The 16,048-nt window shown below is 35.8% G+C and overlaps 2 protein-coding genes across 2 annotated transcripts in view; one reads left to right on the top strand and one right to left on the bottom strand.

The window, feature by feature from the left end:
- LOC117413988 (synapsin-2-like) overlaps positions 1-16,048 on the top strand; it is a 77,927-nt gene that overhangs the window by 40,249 nt on the left and 21,630 nt on the right. Inside the window, exons 4-5 of the mRNA XM_034023516.3 lie at positions 1,721-1,877; positions 2,777-2,866. Of these exons, the coding sequence (XP_033879407.1) occupies positions 1,721-1,877; positions 2,777-2,866 (247 nt within the window). The remainder of the gene's footprint in view (positions 1-1,720; positions 1,878-2,776; positions 2,867-16,048) is intronic.
- LOC117413989 (metalloproteinase inhibitor 2-like) lies at positions 3,636-14,716 on the bottom strand. The gene is made up of 5 exons (XM_058999818.1): positions 14,426-14,716; positions 6,456-6,553; positions 5,996-6,110; positions 5,151-5,275; positions 3,636-4,591 (listed from the first exon to the last, which is right to left on the bottom strand). Exons 1-5 carry the CDS (start codon positions 14,550-14,552, stop codon positions 4,394-4,396), a joined length of 663 nt encoding a protein of 220 aa, XP_058855801.1. The 5' UTR covers positions 14,553-14,716; the 3' UTR covers positions 3,636-4,393.

The following is a 16,048-nucleotide window of genomic DNA, read 5'->3' on the forward strand; positions in this document are numbered from 1 at the left end:
TAAAACAAAACAGCACTCAAATCAGCCATAAAATATTCTGCCTCCCTGTAGTGCTCAGTGACAACTGCCTTTCCTCCTTCTTGGAAGCAGGAACTGCTGGCTTTTATACACACTCTCCGGGTCACATGACAAGGAGGGCCCAAACAGAATTTTTTTTTTTTTAAATAAAACACCTTTAAAGTATTTTAACAGTGGTGGAGGCCAAATGTTTCTTTTCTCAACAAAGTAAATAATACAAATTCAAACAATAATTAAATCAGAACACAAACTAATACTTTTAAGGCATTTCCTGGTTTTAAACCGGTCATGTGACCAAACATCTCATACCCCCTTACTGCAACTAAAACAAAACACAGGGGTTAAAGCAGAAATTTAAACAGAAATAGATAATGCTTTTATGGGATAAATATGCGCATTTATGAACCGTAGAACATGGGAGTGAATGAAAAAAAATGGTGCCGGTACAAAATAAGTTATTTACACAAAAAACACATTAATAAACACATTAATGTCATCCCATCACCAAAACATTCTCAAATAATTGGATTTTGACCACAAATCTATAAATTGCGTGATCAAATTGGTCGTTTTAAATTTCTAGTTAAAGAAAAAGAAGCACAACATTAAAATGACTGAAAGATGAATTGAATACAGCATACAGTTTCTGAAACTGGTCAAAAGGCTGAACCAGAGCTCTTCACTAATCAAATACTGACCACAACCTATGAAACCGGTAATGGCTTCCAATGCTACAGTGTTCAGCAAAGCATTTGCTAATTCTCATCAAATTATATGTAACATTTTGAAACCTGATCTATGGATCTTTTTACTCAGAGCTCAGGGCTTGTTTACACAGCCAGCAGACAGACTGTTTTGTCAGCTTGTTGTAAACTGTAATCGGAATATGTGGGGCAAGGCGATCACTAACACATTTTCCTGTTGTTTTCCGGTGTGTTATGTAACTTTTGTGGCCTAGAGGTATTGCGGTTATTTTATCCACAGACAGATTAATCTTAAATAGCAGTTTGGAGATGGTTGCCATTTTATTAGCTGCCAGTCGCTTTTGTTTTTTGAAAAGGTCAGCTGGAGCTAATAACATTTTAAGAATCCATTTTCTTTTAAATAAATGGAGTAGTTTAAACAGAATGGCAGTTATATATTACAATTGGGACTGTGATGTGATCACCTCTGCTGTATGCTTCTGTTGCTATTGATTTACGTTAAGAAGTGAAAGCCATTTTTTCTTTCGTACAGTTTTTACTAAATAAAGACAGTCGCCTTACGGAGCCACTGGTTTTTAATTAGCCTTTTTGGTATTGGTTCCTGGTGATACATAGACACTATGTCATGATTTGCTGTTTGGATTTTTTTTAATGGCTCTTTAAGGTGTCATTTATTACCCTTTACTAAGATTTTTATTTAGTACACACACAATATTATTACTGAGATACTGAGATTATTTTTCATTTTTTTTACATTTAAATGAAGGTCATTAAATGTAAATTGTCCACACATCCAATCAATTGGTCATTTATGGACCATTATACATTAGTTCGACACTGAGTTAATTCTAGGATCGCAAAGATGTAATGCTTGAAACACCGCTGTGCCATCACCTGCTTTTAGAATAGTTGTTGTGTTGTAGGTCTAGTAAACTCACTGCGGTAAGCATGCTTTTGCTTTTAAGTGCAATTTGAAACGATGATTTCTTTTGCTTCAGGTCATTCAAGCCTGACTTTGTCCTCATTCGACAACATGCCTTCAGTATGGCAGAGAATGAAGATTTCCGTAACATGATTATAGGACTGCAGTACGGTGGGGTTCCCAGTATCAACTCATTGGAGTCCATTTACAACCTCTGTGACAAGCCTTGGGTGGTAAGTAGAGTTTAAGAAATGCTTATCAGTCAAAGAAATAGAGGTTGACGCAAGTATGTGTTGCTATCTCGCATCTCTGTAGATGTGCTATACTGTATGTTCAGTCAAAGCACTGAAGAGCCCTGTGTATTGGACCGTTAAATAGCATAGTTTAATACTGAATAAAACTGAAAAAAAGTGAACTGTTAGAGCATCTTGACTGCTGTTGTGTAGCTGCCTAGTTCCTGAAGTTACAAACTCTTTGCAATCATTTTTCACATAGTAATTATTATACTGTCTTTAGTTACAACAGCCCCAAAGCATGTTGCTTCGCCCATTAATTTCCTTAATGGCTCCTTGGTGTATTAGTGAAACATTGGCTTGATTTGAAACATCTGCTGTTTGCGCTATTTGTGAAACTTCTTGAAGGGACCGTTAATTCTTCATCAGTAAGGACAAAAAAGGTTAATTCTCATCATCAGTTTTCGTGTAATCAGTTCATTACATTAACACTGCGTGCATCCAAAGAAGGAGACTATTGGTGTTATACTGTTAGGCATTATTTTGTCTTTGTTGATGTTCGTTGTGTAAGTGCTTTGGCGAAACTTAATTTTGTCATGCCAATAAAGCCTTTTTTGAATTTGAATTTGAATTTGAATATTGCTCATAAAATCAGTAGAATTAGAAAAAAACAAATACATTTTCAAAATGTTAGGGCGTCCCTTCTTCAAGTATGCTTCTTTTGTTGTTGTTCAAATCATTAACCTCAAGTTCAGACAATCGGTTTTTGAGGTTGGGTTTAGAGGTATAATTATAAACGCTGTCCAGATGTGCTGACGTTGACATTAGCAAAAGAATATCCTGGTAAAACGTGCATAAATATTAGCATTTTTGACTTGAGGTTTTATTTTATTTTGCAGTTTGGCCAGTTGATCAGCACCTACAGGAGCTTTGGTGCTGAGAAATTCCCCCTGATAGAGCAGACCTTCTACCCGAACCATAAGGAAATGGTAAGACTGGAGTATGTCTTTATGATACTGCAGAAAAAGCTTTGCAATTGAGTGTTTTCGGGCTGCTTTGTCAAGGAGCAGGGCTGGCGGTGAAGGTCTCTGTACATTTTGACACACAAGCACAACTTTAAGACTTGCAAACAGTCTTTTTTGCTTGCGGTCCAGCTGTAGACTAAATGCTTTTGCGCATGGAAAGCATGCGAGTAGGGACATCTGCAGAGAGTTTTGATCATATCTGTGGAATGTATGAGTGGCTTGGCTCTTGCAGTTTTTCCATTCTTACTGTATGTAATCTCTGCATTAATCCTATCTGCCCTAACCATATACAAACTCAACCAGCATGAAGGAATATTTGTTTAAGCCCAGTAAGATCACTGAAAGAAATTGCCAATTGAACCATGTTGTGTGAACCCTCAGAATCTCCTACCTCTGATACTTTATATCTGGTAATGGATTTGAATGCTGATGAGCAGATTCATTAAAAAAAAAAATACAGCACCATGCATTGTACTATGGCAACATTCAATCAAGCTTTCCTCAGGCAAGATCATATGTGTTTTAAATAATAAAGCTTACTGAATGCTAACATGTCTGTTTACATAGTGGCATGTCTGTTTACATAGTGGTGTGTTTGGGATGTGCCCTCCTATATCTGGATGTTTTTGATTAATAGATCCGCACAACAAGATACAAGGTGGTGTTTTACAGTATGCTGTTACTGAATTACCCCCCCCCCTGGACATGAATGGGAAGAGACTGACTCATGAAATACTGTATTGAATGACTTTTATAAACAATTTTTTTGGCATGACAGGATAGAAAAAAAAAAATCCACTACAGCGAAACATAAATACACATAGAAACATAGTTTTTGTATAAAACAGTTTTCTACAGAAACTTGACAGCCATGGTTATTACATGTACAGATGCGTCTATTAAAGGCTTGTTTTAGCTTTTTTGGCAAGAGAGTAATGTTTTACAAAGCACAATATCAGGAAAGGTGACATTATATAAGAAGTGCCTTTTATTGACTAGCCCATCATTAATGACTGAATATGGAAATGCAATGACAAATATCTAAACTGAGACCCTGTAAATATAAACACTACAAAGATGCTGTGTCTATTTGTTTATACCATTTGTGCTGTTAATCTTTACATTGTTAATAATAAGAATACAAATATATACATTCTCATCACACAGTATACAGAAATTGGGATTTACTCATAAAAAAAAAGATTCTTACAAAATGTATTTCATAGATTGCTGAATAATTTTAACTGTGACTTGCCTTTTAGTTTATCTTTATTATTTTAAATCTCACACATATTACTAGACTGCAGCAAGGTGTATCTTCAGGTCTTTATTCTTGTACATTCACAACGGTGGATAGGCAGACAGTTGTGCTTTAGAATTAAAGGAATGCATTGAACCACAAGAGTTCCTTTATGCAGAGTGGACCGGTTTTGCGGCAGATCTGACTACAAGCATCACCTTTGTGTCTCTTCTCTTGAGAGCTGATTGGGTTTAAGGGTCTGAAATGTCCATGAACTCTTTCTCCGGGGGAGAGCCTCCTCGGTACCAGCTGCAGGAGCCATCGGTGCGCTTGATGCAGGCAAAGTGCTTGGCCTGGTGCCCATTCAGGCTCTTATCTGTCAGCCAGTCCGTCCAAAGGCACTCATTCTCTGCGGTGGTGGAGCAGGGCAAAGTGTAGCATCTGGAAATCTGAAGAGAAGTTTACAGTTATTTTCTTTTTTTATATCGACATAACCATTTGTCTCTAGGGTTAGAAGCCAATTTTACATCGGAATTTGATCTGATAACTTCCAAAAATCAATGTGAGCGAACAAGCTTTATTGAGTTCTTAAACTTTGAGGACTCTGGATCAAGTAAATAACACCTGATAAAGTCAGGACGAATATATACCAAGTTTCCTTTGGAGCTTTTTTCATTGAAATGCACCCTGCTATGAAAATCTGCTTTCATTTTGGTTTCCATATTTATCAACTAAACATTAATATGATTAATATTAATGGGATTAACATATGATTAATATTAATACGATGGATTTTTTTTTTTTAGCTTAAATAAGTTGTTGACGCATTGTTCCATTGATTTTAATCCTAGAACTATTATCCATAAGAACATCATGTCTACTAAAACTAAATGTTGAAGCAATTCACAGTTGCAAAAGTTGCTATTTTCAGAAAGCTGTTACTTATACATTAAAAATGTATCTTGCTACAGTTGCTGCTACAGCAGCTGTCAGAGGGAAGGCACTTACTCTGCAATCACAGCCCATTTCATATCTGTGATTGAGGCTCTTCTTTTGTGACATTGACAGGTTGTCCCAGGGCTCAATGAAATCACACAGGCCAATCATAACTCTCCCATCCTCCCACACCCTGCCTGTGAGACAGGGGGCAAAAATGTTAAAACTCACCAGGTCCTTTATTAAAGGCACGCTGTAGTTACAAAGATTGAAGACAAGGAGACCAAATAACATATACAGTAGAAACTAGACTCAAATAGTTCTAATAATCAATTATATTACTCAGCATTTATTAGTGGTGTGTCATGCAATCTGTAGCAATATATGTGGAACCTATTATAATGGATAGAGTTTCCTGTTTAAAGGTTCCTAGTTATCGAAAGAAACAAGTGTGACACAGTTATGGATACACAGAAAAGAGGAACTTTGTTTGTTATTTTTTGCAGTTGGGAGTTTCTGTCTAATTATTTAACTGTATTATCCCTATAAGCTTGAAACACAAACCATTGTCTTTTAATGTATCTTTAATATTTTAAATCCCACACACAACATTATTAGACTGCAGTATATAAACTGATTGAAAAGGGTCCACGCACACATTGAAGCAGTGTCTCATCAGAGGAAATGACATATCTTAATGGCCAGAAGAGGGCACAGTTGCTGGTGGCAATTGTTTTACATTGCAAACAAACCCATTTAGGTATTTCATTCAATGCCAGAACAACTGAATTAGTGTTTGAGCTACATGTGGACAATGTGAGTACAAATCTCAGTCACTTATGTAAGAAGGCAAAGCGTTCAGAATAAAAGCGCATTGTGAATTGGAATTGAAAGCATATCATTGGTGTTTTTTGTACCTGACAGGAGATATTGGGCCTTGTTATTAGCTTCAAGCTTTACACCACACAGCGATGAATAAGGAGGGGTGTACACATACTGGATATCCTTGAACTTTTCAAAGCCTTTAAACATCTGGGTGGGAAAAAAAATGACATAAAATAGTTAGTTGAAACATCTTGTCATCATAACACAGAAGAATGCCCTAGTAACTTGTTCCTATATATTTTGAAGTATATCACCTGGAACGAAAACAATGTAAAACTATAGAAATATATCTGTATGGAACCATTTTTTCACAGTGTCTTTTCCTGGAATAAATAAAGGAGCAGAGGTGCAATGCTGAAGCTTGTATGAAAATGCTGGCTTGTGAGATACTGTGGTGTGCAGGTGTTGCTGCCCAGCCTGAGTATACCGTTTGAAATGAATGTAATATCACTACAGTCTTGTCCTTTATTACCATCGTTCTACTATTCTTACCTTTACTAGTTTGATTTCATACTGGATCATCTTGAAGTGGGACAAGGAGCTGTTGCTGGGAGAGACCATCTTTTCACCAGCAATTTTGGCCCGAATTACTGTAAAATACATTTTTTTAAAAATCATGTAAAAAGTGCATACATGTTTTACACATACAGTACAAAGCATCAAGTTATTTCAGGTGAAATAAAGATAAACAGGTATTTTTTGGAATTTTTTACCACATTTATTTCTGCGAACAATAAAAGTGGCTTTTTTTTGTCAGGTACTGCAGCAAATTATCTTTCTTTCTTTCTTTCTTTCTTTTTTTTCTTTCTTTGCCTTGCTTACTTTCTAACCAGAGAGACCCTAAGAAAATCCAGTTTACTTGTTCCTCAGAAATTGCCATGGTCTGACTCTGCTAATGACAAGCTATTTCCATTTCCTGCTTATTAACAGAAAAGTGCTGCATTAATAAGTGTGGGGAGGGAGGTTTCAGGCGACTTCTAGAAAACAGAACCTCAAGTGCCAAAATCAGTATGTAGGATCACTAGGCAATCCCTAGTGACAAACCTGCCTTAGGCCCTGCTTAAATGAACATCAATTTACAGTAATTGGTTCTTAGAAACCAATACAAATTATGATAGCTTTCTCAGGACAAGTAGGCAGAAATTTGAAGAAGGCTGCGTCCAATTTGGTCGAAACCAGGGACTGATGTAAAGTGATCATACAGATGCTAAACTTGCAGCCCTACGTATATCAGTTAGTGTAGACAGCAGATTAAAAAGGCAGACTTTTTTTCTTATCTGCACTGCTTTAAGAGAAATGCTGTTGGATGAATGCTATTATCCATGTATGCCTACTGCAAAGGCTGTGAGGAAGTGTTTGATAAAACCATTTTAAAAGTTCCTAAACGGGGGAAAACACCTTCTATTATAGCAGGATCAATAATTTAAAATAGCAGACAAATTGAGCCATTCTCACAAAGCCTTTTACTTCAAAGTATCGTTTCTGAAAATAGATCAACACCTGTTAATGTTGCCAAATTAGAAGAAAAAAAACTTGAAGAGTCCTTAAGCCAAATTACTGAGCTTATTACAAGTGGGCGTTTTTCTCCTGTCATAAAGAAAATGATGCTAATGAAACATAATGAATTTCCCTCAAAGTGTTTTCTTTTTGATGCAAGCAGACAAATTAAATGCATGACATGGCTCTGCTTCTGCTAATACTGTTTGTGCTGTTGTTGGACGATGTTTGGGGGAACAGAATACTTTCCATTTGAACAGCCTCCACTCTCACTGTATCTGGCACTGAAGACCCTGCTGCACACTTAATATTCAGAGGCTGTTGCTTGTCATGTAAGCCCTTCACTATCTGTTCTATTGGGCAGCCTTACAAACAAAAAGCAAGCATGCATTCTTGCAAAGAGACGTTGAAAATACTGAGCCTACAAGCTTTATTGATATGAAGCATTGGCAAATGCGTCGTGCATTTTTGGAAACTTTGTATTCAGGTCATTCTTGCAGCGTTGTAGATTATGCTCTAATTGGGTAAGCAATTTAAATGCTACATACTGTGCTAAATCACTTCAGATCTCAGCTACCAGTAGTTTAGCATCATTTGTTTTTCAACAAAACCTCTGGAATACTAAACACTTATCCCTATATTTCGCTACCGTTGGACCCCCGAGAGTATAGTGTTATGTCAATGCTGCAGTAAATCTGTCAGGCTCAATCCAAGATAAGCCTGTTTCTATGCCCAAACACTACAAGGCATTTGTGTAGCTTATTCAGGAAACAGATGTAATTACATAATACTATGACTAACATGCAAAACGTGTGATGTCATCTTTAAACCCACTGGAGTCACTGCATCCTCATCTAGGAACGTAAATTCAGATTAATACAAACCAACAAAAAAAATTAATGTACTCAGCATTTTTAGCCTAACTACGTGAACTACAGAATGGAAAATATAAGAATTTGTATATACCACACACTTTTGTTATTTTAAAGTTTAGATATAACTAAATAGGAATGGTCATTTCTTCTTCCCAAGTATTATTTTACTCTAAAGTTGTACAATATATTTTATTACATGAGAGGCACAAGAGTTTCTATGAAAAATAAAAGTCTACGCTATAATAATAATTCATAGTTATATTCTTGAAATGGTCTTGTTTATTAGTCAATTAATGTGTCTTTGTAAAATAATGTTGTATCACTGCTTTAGTAGTGTAAATACTGTATAATCAGCATTACTGGTAGTTGTAACTGGTATCAGAACCCAACTTTTGTATTCTATTAAAGAGCAACTTGATATGGATATGAAATATTCAAGTAACTAATGTACGTTGTGTGTATATATATATATATATATATATATATATATATATATATATATATATATATATATATATATATATATATATATATATCTGTTTTAGTCTTCACAACCTGGTAACTTTTTAAAAAGTTAAAGCATTCCTGCGGCCTCAATTTAGTCCTCTCTCCGAGTATCTCTAGTACACCAGAGTGTAACCGCTAACCTGTCCCCCTGAAACACTGCCTTTAATGAATGTAAGAGATACATCAGTTACATTAGTTAAGATAATATTTCATACCAGTACAAGGTTGCTCTTTGAGTAACAAGGGATACTTTCCTTTTGCAGCAATGTACAGCACAAACATGTACAAAAATGTTTTTTTGAACATTAAACCCTTTTTCCAACCACCACTTTATTTTTTTTGCTTCTGTTGCTTTTTACTTTATTAAAAACAGCAGTCAGCTGAACTGAGGAATGCCAAAACCCCAGAACCCTTTCAACAGTGTCTCTCACCAAAGCTTCTCAATGGAATATTCATTTCTACATTCCTTTTTTTTTAAATGCCTTGAAAAGTTAGTCAAATCAAGGACCATACTGTATTTGATCAGGCTAGAATCTGCTGTCTGATCTTATGGCTGAAATACTGAACACAGTATACTATTAAACAGCACATTCTGTGTGAAACGAGATGAACTAGCGATCGCTGCAATAAATCTATTGCTTTTCTCAGTGGCGCAAATTACAACAATAAGGAGATCGTAAAAAGAGGGAGAAAGAAAATATGCTTCTGATCATTCTGGTGAAGAAGTGTGCAATCAGCCTTCGGAAAAGTTTAGGACAGTAAAGTATTGTAGAGCAAAGTGAAAGCAAAGTTAAAGTGAAACACGGTGTACCCCATGGTAAAGCTCACTAAATGCAGTGCAAGCATGGTAAACTACAGAATCATTGTAGACAATGTTTAGAAGGGAGAGTGGTCGTCCAGTGGATCACTGAGAATGAACCCAGTACACAGCTACGGTCAAAAGTTTTCTATCACCTAGAATTTTAACTATAAGAACATAATTTAGATCTTTTATTTAAAATCATGTAATCAAAGAAACTACAAAATCATATTGCAAAAGTCTACCGGAAGCCATAATAGTAGTACAGTGTTTCATGTTAGATTTCGAAATGTCACATTTTTCAATTTTTTTTGTTAAGAATATGGAAAACTACAAAGCAGTATGTAATTCAATATGTTAACATATCATTATTCAGCAAGTTTCATTCGACTTTTGTCCATAGCTTTAGAGCTTCCCCAGCTGCCTCCCCAGTCCTCTTAGCCCGGTCAGAGCTCTGTGGGATCATTGGAGACAACAATGGGTTGAATTGTCTTGCTTGAAGTTGCAATTTGCACTCGGGCATTTAAGGGCTTTGAAGTTATTTCTTTCTAACTTAGTTTTCTTTTCATTGTATTTCAGAATACATAGTGCAAAATACTATGTAGATAACCCAATACAAACAACACTATTAAACTGAATGTCCTTGTTTCCAATAAGCCATTTATTCTGTTTATTTACAAGTAAATAACCATTAAATTATACCCTTTCTTTAAAATTATTAAAGTTTCACAACAATCTGCTAAGTTTGTATTGAAACATTTTCATACTAGGCAGCAGAAAATCGAGATTCTTACAATTTTTAGAGCGTCTGCTAAGAAATAAATAATAAATATAAATGACAATTTCAGATATTTAATAACCTGTTTTAAAAAGCCATAAACACTATATATATATATATATATATATATATATATATATATATATATATATATATATATATATATATATATATATATATATAGCAGCAGCTTAGAAACCATGTTATTTTCTTTTTAATGTTGTCTCTATGTAATAATATGCTTCATAGGAATGGCATATTAAATACAGTATATATTTATTTCCATAACATCAAGTTTTATGTTTCCAGTAAAAAAAAAAAGACCCCACAATTATTTCTATAAGAAATGGCTTGCAGTGACACACCAACATCAGGACAAAAACCTAATTCCTAATTTAGTTTTGATCAGATATGCTTACCTTACCAAAACCTTACCACAGCACTGGAAGAACTCAATACCTCATGACATCCAGTAGTGCCTGATTGCTTAAGAATTACCCCATAACTACTTTTCAAAAGACTTACTGACACCCCAAAGTATAAAGAAAGTGATGAAAATGTCCCGTATTTGAGAGAGTCATCGAGGGTCTGTTTTTAAAAGACACTGGGCTCTGTTTCAGTTTGGCCAATGCCAGGTTTGTGTCAACAATACAGTTCATTCTCATTTCTACCCTTTACGGGACAGTTAAGGGCCTGATAACCTGGGGCAAATTCATTGTAAAGTTGCACATTCAACTAGAAAATATTGTACCGTGTACTGTGTGACAGAAGTTTTCTAACATTTTTTTCGAACGAGGAGATCTCTTTTCTGAGGCTTAGGCTGTGTAAACAACATCAGTGAATGGATCGTGCAGCATGAGGCCACTGCTTCTGTTCCCCTGTCTATGCACTGGCGGAGCCCCAAAGCCCCAGAGTTATCAATTTCCGATTCACACTCACACTCACACAGACACCCACACACAGACACTCTCTTCAAAACCATCCCCCCTGCCAAAGTGCTAAAGGTCTTTACTGTGCCTGCAGGAGCTGTCAGTGGATGTGTGCTATCTGCCAGTGGTGCCGAATGTATGGTAGCTAGGGTGTTTTGAAAAGATGGCCTTCAGTAACAAAAGATACCCTGTCAAGCAGTGACAGAGAGCCACACCACTAATCATTTAGACAAAAAAGTCACAGTGAAAAGTGCTTGGCCCAGACCTAATTAATTTCTCTGCTTGGTTTTGCCGGGAGTGCTAAACTACATGATACTGTTTGGGACTGGCCTTGCGCATTCAGACTGCAGGCAAGAAGGCAGGGACACCCACCAGGTCCTGACGTTTTCAGCTCAAGATCCTATTTTCTGAACTCCTGAGTAAACTTCTGACTGTGATTGGATTTAGCAGTATTAATGTGCCAACATACCTCCATACTGCATCTGGATGTCCTCTGTTACACTTTTGAAACCTATTCACTGTTTACTTGTAGAACTAAAATCATAAAGGTTTTTTATCAAACACACATTAAAGAACAGTCTTTGAGTACGAACATTAACTATGAAAAAGAAGAGTACGGTGCCAAAGATTTGTAATTGTAGCTGTTCCCTGGAGCTCGGCATTAGCTGAAGGCAAAAATATTTGCATATCCTCGTTAGTCATAGTTGAAAAAGGACATTTAAAAAAAAACACCAAATTTGTTTAAATAACAGCTTTACAAAAATAAAAATAAAATCAATATTCACAAACAGAGCCCGGGGCTTGTCATGTTCACAAAGATTCCCTGTCAGAGTCTTTAAAGCCATTAATCTGTATGCAAGCAGTTTCCTCTCTCCTATAGAGATGCTAATTTGGTGACACTTTTGAAACGTGTTGTACATTAATGTTAATGCAGCTTGGAAGCTCACCAGCAGCGCGTTGGCATTCTGAACCTTACAGACTGCTAAATGTCACGTTTTCTACGTGTGTCGAAGACTTCTGGGAAAGTTACAAGACACCTATTCAAATTGTGTGACAAAATCCATTCTCTCTTTGTTGTTTAAAAAACACACACATATATATATATAGTCTGTATGTATATATATATATATATATATATATATATATATATATATATATATATATATATATATAGTATCAAAAGACACAGAAAGAAAATATTAATAATATTTATAAACTTTATAGAATATAGTACTGTCGAGGTGCACTGTCCGCTATTGAAAAGCAGTCATGAAAATGACTGGTTCGGTCTTTTAAATGTCTGAGAAATGTCCTCTGTCATAACTTCAATCTTTAACAGATTTCTATGGCAAATTTATATATATATATATATATATATATATATATATATATATATATATATATATATATATATATATATGTATATATTTTAATGTAAACAAGTACATATTTTTAATGTAATGCTTTAAAATAGAAGCAAAGCATTTTAAGTAGAGTAGCAAACAACAGTACTGATCCTCCTAGGTGAGCAATAATGCTGTTATAGTGTAACTGGTAAACCACAGTAACAGCTTTAGGTGGTGCAGTGAATATGACGGAATGAGATGGCCTCCTGGGAGGTTTTGTTAGGGATCTCAGGGTGCATTCACATTTGGTTCGTTAAGGCTGATTTTTTCAAACTCAGTGTGGTGTGGTTCGGTTAGTTTTTGAAGTATATGTGAATGTTCCAAAAGAACCCAGTCCCTTTCAGAGTTTGTGTTAATCAAACCGAACCGAGTAATTCTCAAGAGGTGGTCTCAGTCTGTTTGGGCAGTCAGTTCAGATTTTTTTTTTTTTTTTTGCACCAAGGTGCATATTTGAAAACAAAAGGAACATTTCCAGGTGAACTCAGTTGGGTTTGTTTATAAACTAACCAGATCTGAAAAGGTCCTTAGAATCTTACAGTGCTCTGAGGGTTCTACCGAGCGGACGTTGTGCTCATCTGCTAAATTCAATTCCTAAAGGTTTGGAAGGTAATATTTACACTTACATACAATAACTTAGCAAAGAGCTGCAGATTAGAAAAACCAAAAAAAAGACTGAGAAGAAAAAATACTTTCAAGTATGTATTTAGCACATTTATAATTAACCAAAATCCTCTAGATTTCAAAAATGCTATTAATGCCAAAAGCTTTGCATGCTGATAGCAATAGAGCAGCCAAACTTATTCCCAGGATATTGAGGATTTCAGTCCAGGCTGTGTAGATGGATATACACCAGTGGTGATTCAAAGAGCTGGAAACAGCAAATGAAGTCCATACATTCCTGTCTAATGCTGTGGACTCCCTGCAACACTTATGTGTTTTTTTGCACACTGAGTTGTTTGTATGGCTGTAAAGCTGAATCTGACCGCATGTGTGGAGAGTGGAAAGTGAATGTTAAACCAAACAGAACTCACCACGGTTTCAATGGACTATGGGACTGTGACAGTTTCCTTAGCTTGCAAAGGAATTTAGTAAGATGAACACATTTTGAAATTATTTATATTAGCAAAAATGTAAAAACTTGTCATCTGATTGAAAATCAATGTTTTTTTTGTTGCTATTTTGATATATTATACTGTGCTACCTCACCATCTATTAAACCTATAAGAAGCAGAATGTGTATATATATAAATAAAGCCCTCCCTTTTTTGATTCACTTTTAGACCTCTACACTTTCATTTCACATAGTATTTTGTTTCTTATGTGCTATACCATTTTCTAGCCTTTTTACATTTTCATTTTAATAAAGCATTTTAATAACATTTCTCATCAAAGACAGCTTTTGACTGCTTGAGACAATATAGCTCAGCACGACCATTTCTCTTTTCATGAGTAAGGCAATAATAACATATTTTGTTTTACATTACAGAAATAAAACAGGCTTTCTTTCTGAGTAATATTTTGGATTAAAAATAAAACTTTCCCAAGAGGTCGTTCTTTAAATGCTACATTGAAAAACTTTTCAAGTGAGCTTCAGATAACTCAATGAGGATTCACTATCGCTGTGAAGCTAACAATGCTTATTGCATGCACTGAGCATTTAGCACAGCTTACCTATTTCAGAGTTGCAGAAAGCTTGTTGAGGGTGTGCTGGAGCACAGCTGCATGCCTCCACCAGCTCCTGAAGTCTTAGGGTCAGTAGAAGCAATACAAGGGACAGCAAGCCAGGAACAGTACTCATGATGCAGTACACAGATCTCTTTCCTCTAAGCAAATCTGCACGCTATTCACTTCTCAGTCCTTCTTCAAGGTAGAAACTGCTGCTGAAAGCTACAGTGCTGCAGTAAAAACACCTTCTCAGCCCACTGGTTCTTCTTGCACTGGTGCTTCAGTCTGACAGAAGGAACCTCTTATGTACGTCTTTGTTTGACATTGAGGATCCCGCCTCTACAGATAGACCCGCCCCATTTAATAAAAGATGTCATACTTCTGAGTCACCAAATAAACAGTTTACAGCAAAACTCTTTTTTTTATTATCATCTGAATGAAGGAAATTAATGTTTAACAATTTTACAGGAAATATGTCTTGCAGTATTGCTTCAATAGCTAGGTTCGTTTTTTTCTTCTTCTTTCTGATTCTGGAACAGTGCACCTGTTAATTCTATAAAGGTTATCAAGACCCCAAAAATATTCCAATATTCTAAATGTAATACCAAATTAGGGGGATGAAGGTTAAAAATATACACACATTTTAGCATGCCCTGAATCATTGTTATTATACTGTATAATGATGGAAACAGGTAAATATTCTAAACAAACCTTTGTGATCGCACTTATTTTTCATATTACTAATGCAGCACAGCTTGCTTTATCATATAAGTACAGTGTAAGTAACCAGTATTAAAATACTATACCGTTTTGGACTGGTACAGTAAAGTCATAATAACATGTGAGTTTGTTTTAGTTTTTGGTCAATGTGTCACAGTAGTGATACAGATGTAATGGCTCAGGAGACCAAAGGCCTTTTTCACACACTATTATTTTGCACATAGATTTAGTTTAATTGCCTTATATGGGTGCATTGTTTAAAGTTAGATTTACTGTAAGTGAAATTTGGTCCACTGACTTCTACAGTACCTTGACTGAATCTTTATTTGACTAGATTTATATTACTGTATCTTATCCTATCTGCATTCTGTGATACTGGGGGTCATAATTACAGCCAGGGTTAAAGCAGGCTTAACCAAGGCACACATACACAGAGGGTCCTCATAACAGCATCATTATTTGTGAAATGTGTATACAGTAAAATCAGTTTAGCAGAATATACCCAATTCAAAAAGTCAACAGGAGGCTAGGCGCCCATGATAAAGGTTTGGGAAAATTCAGTGCAGTTATCATAATCAATATGTAGTGTGTGACAGAAAGATGGACACAAACAGCATAAGGGTTCATTTTTTCAATGAGGATCTCAAAAACAGACACATTGCCCCAAGAGCACACTGTACTGACATTACTTTCCATACTCACATCTAGCCACTAGGGTGCACAGTTCTCTCTCCTCTCGCTCTGTTCCGAAACATGAGCACTGAAGCTCTCGTTGTCGTCTCTGCTTCTCAATGGGAGCGACGGTGCTGGTTCATTGATCAGGACTTCTTTTTCAGGATATCACAGTAGCTTCTGATATCCCAAGTTGGCTGGTACAACAATTGCTTGATTCACCAGCCAATATTTGAC

The sequence above is a fragment of the Acipenser ruthenus genome, chromosome 25, assembly GCF_902713425.1.
Source record: "Acipenser ruthenus chromosome 25, fAciRut3.2 maternal haplotype, whole genome shotgun sequence".
NCBI classification, from domain to species: Eukaryota; Metazoa; Chordata; class Actinopteri; order Acipenseriformes; family Acipenseridae; genus Acipenser; species Acipenser ruthenus.

Coding starts and splice junctions, on each gene's coding strand:
- LOC117413989 (XM_058999818.1), bottom strand. CDS start 14,552: ATGAGTACTGTTCCTGGCTTGCTGTCCCTTGTATTGCTTCTACTGACC. Junction 6,111..6,455: donor ATGAAATCAAACTAGTAAAG/GTAAGAATAGTA, acceptor TTTCCCACCCAG/ATGTTTAAAGGCTTTGAAAA. Junction 4,592..5,150: donor AAATGGGCTGTGATTGCAGA/GTAAGTGCCTTC, acceptor ACTTCTCTTCAG/ATTTCCAGATGCTACACTTT.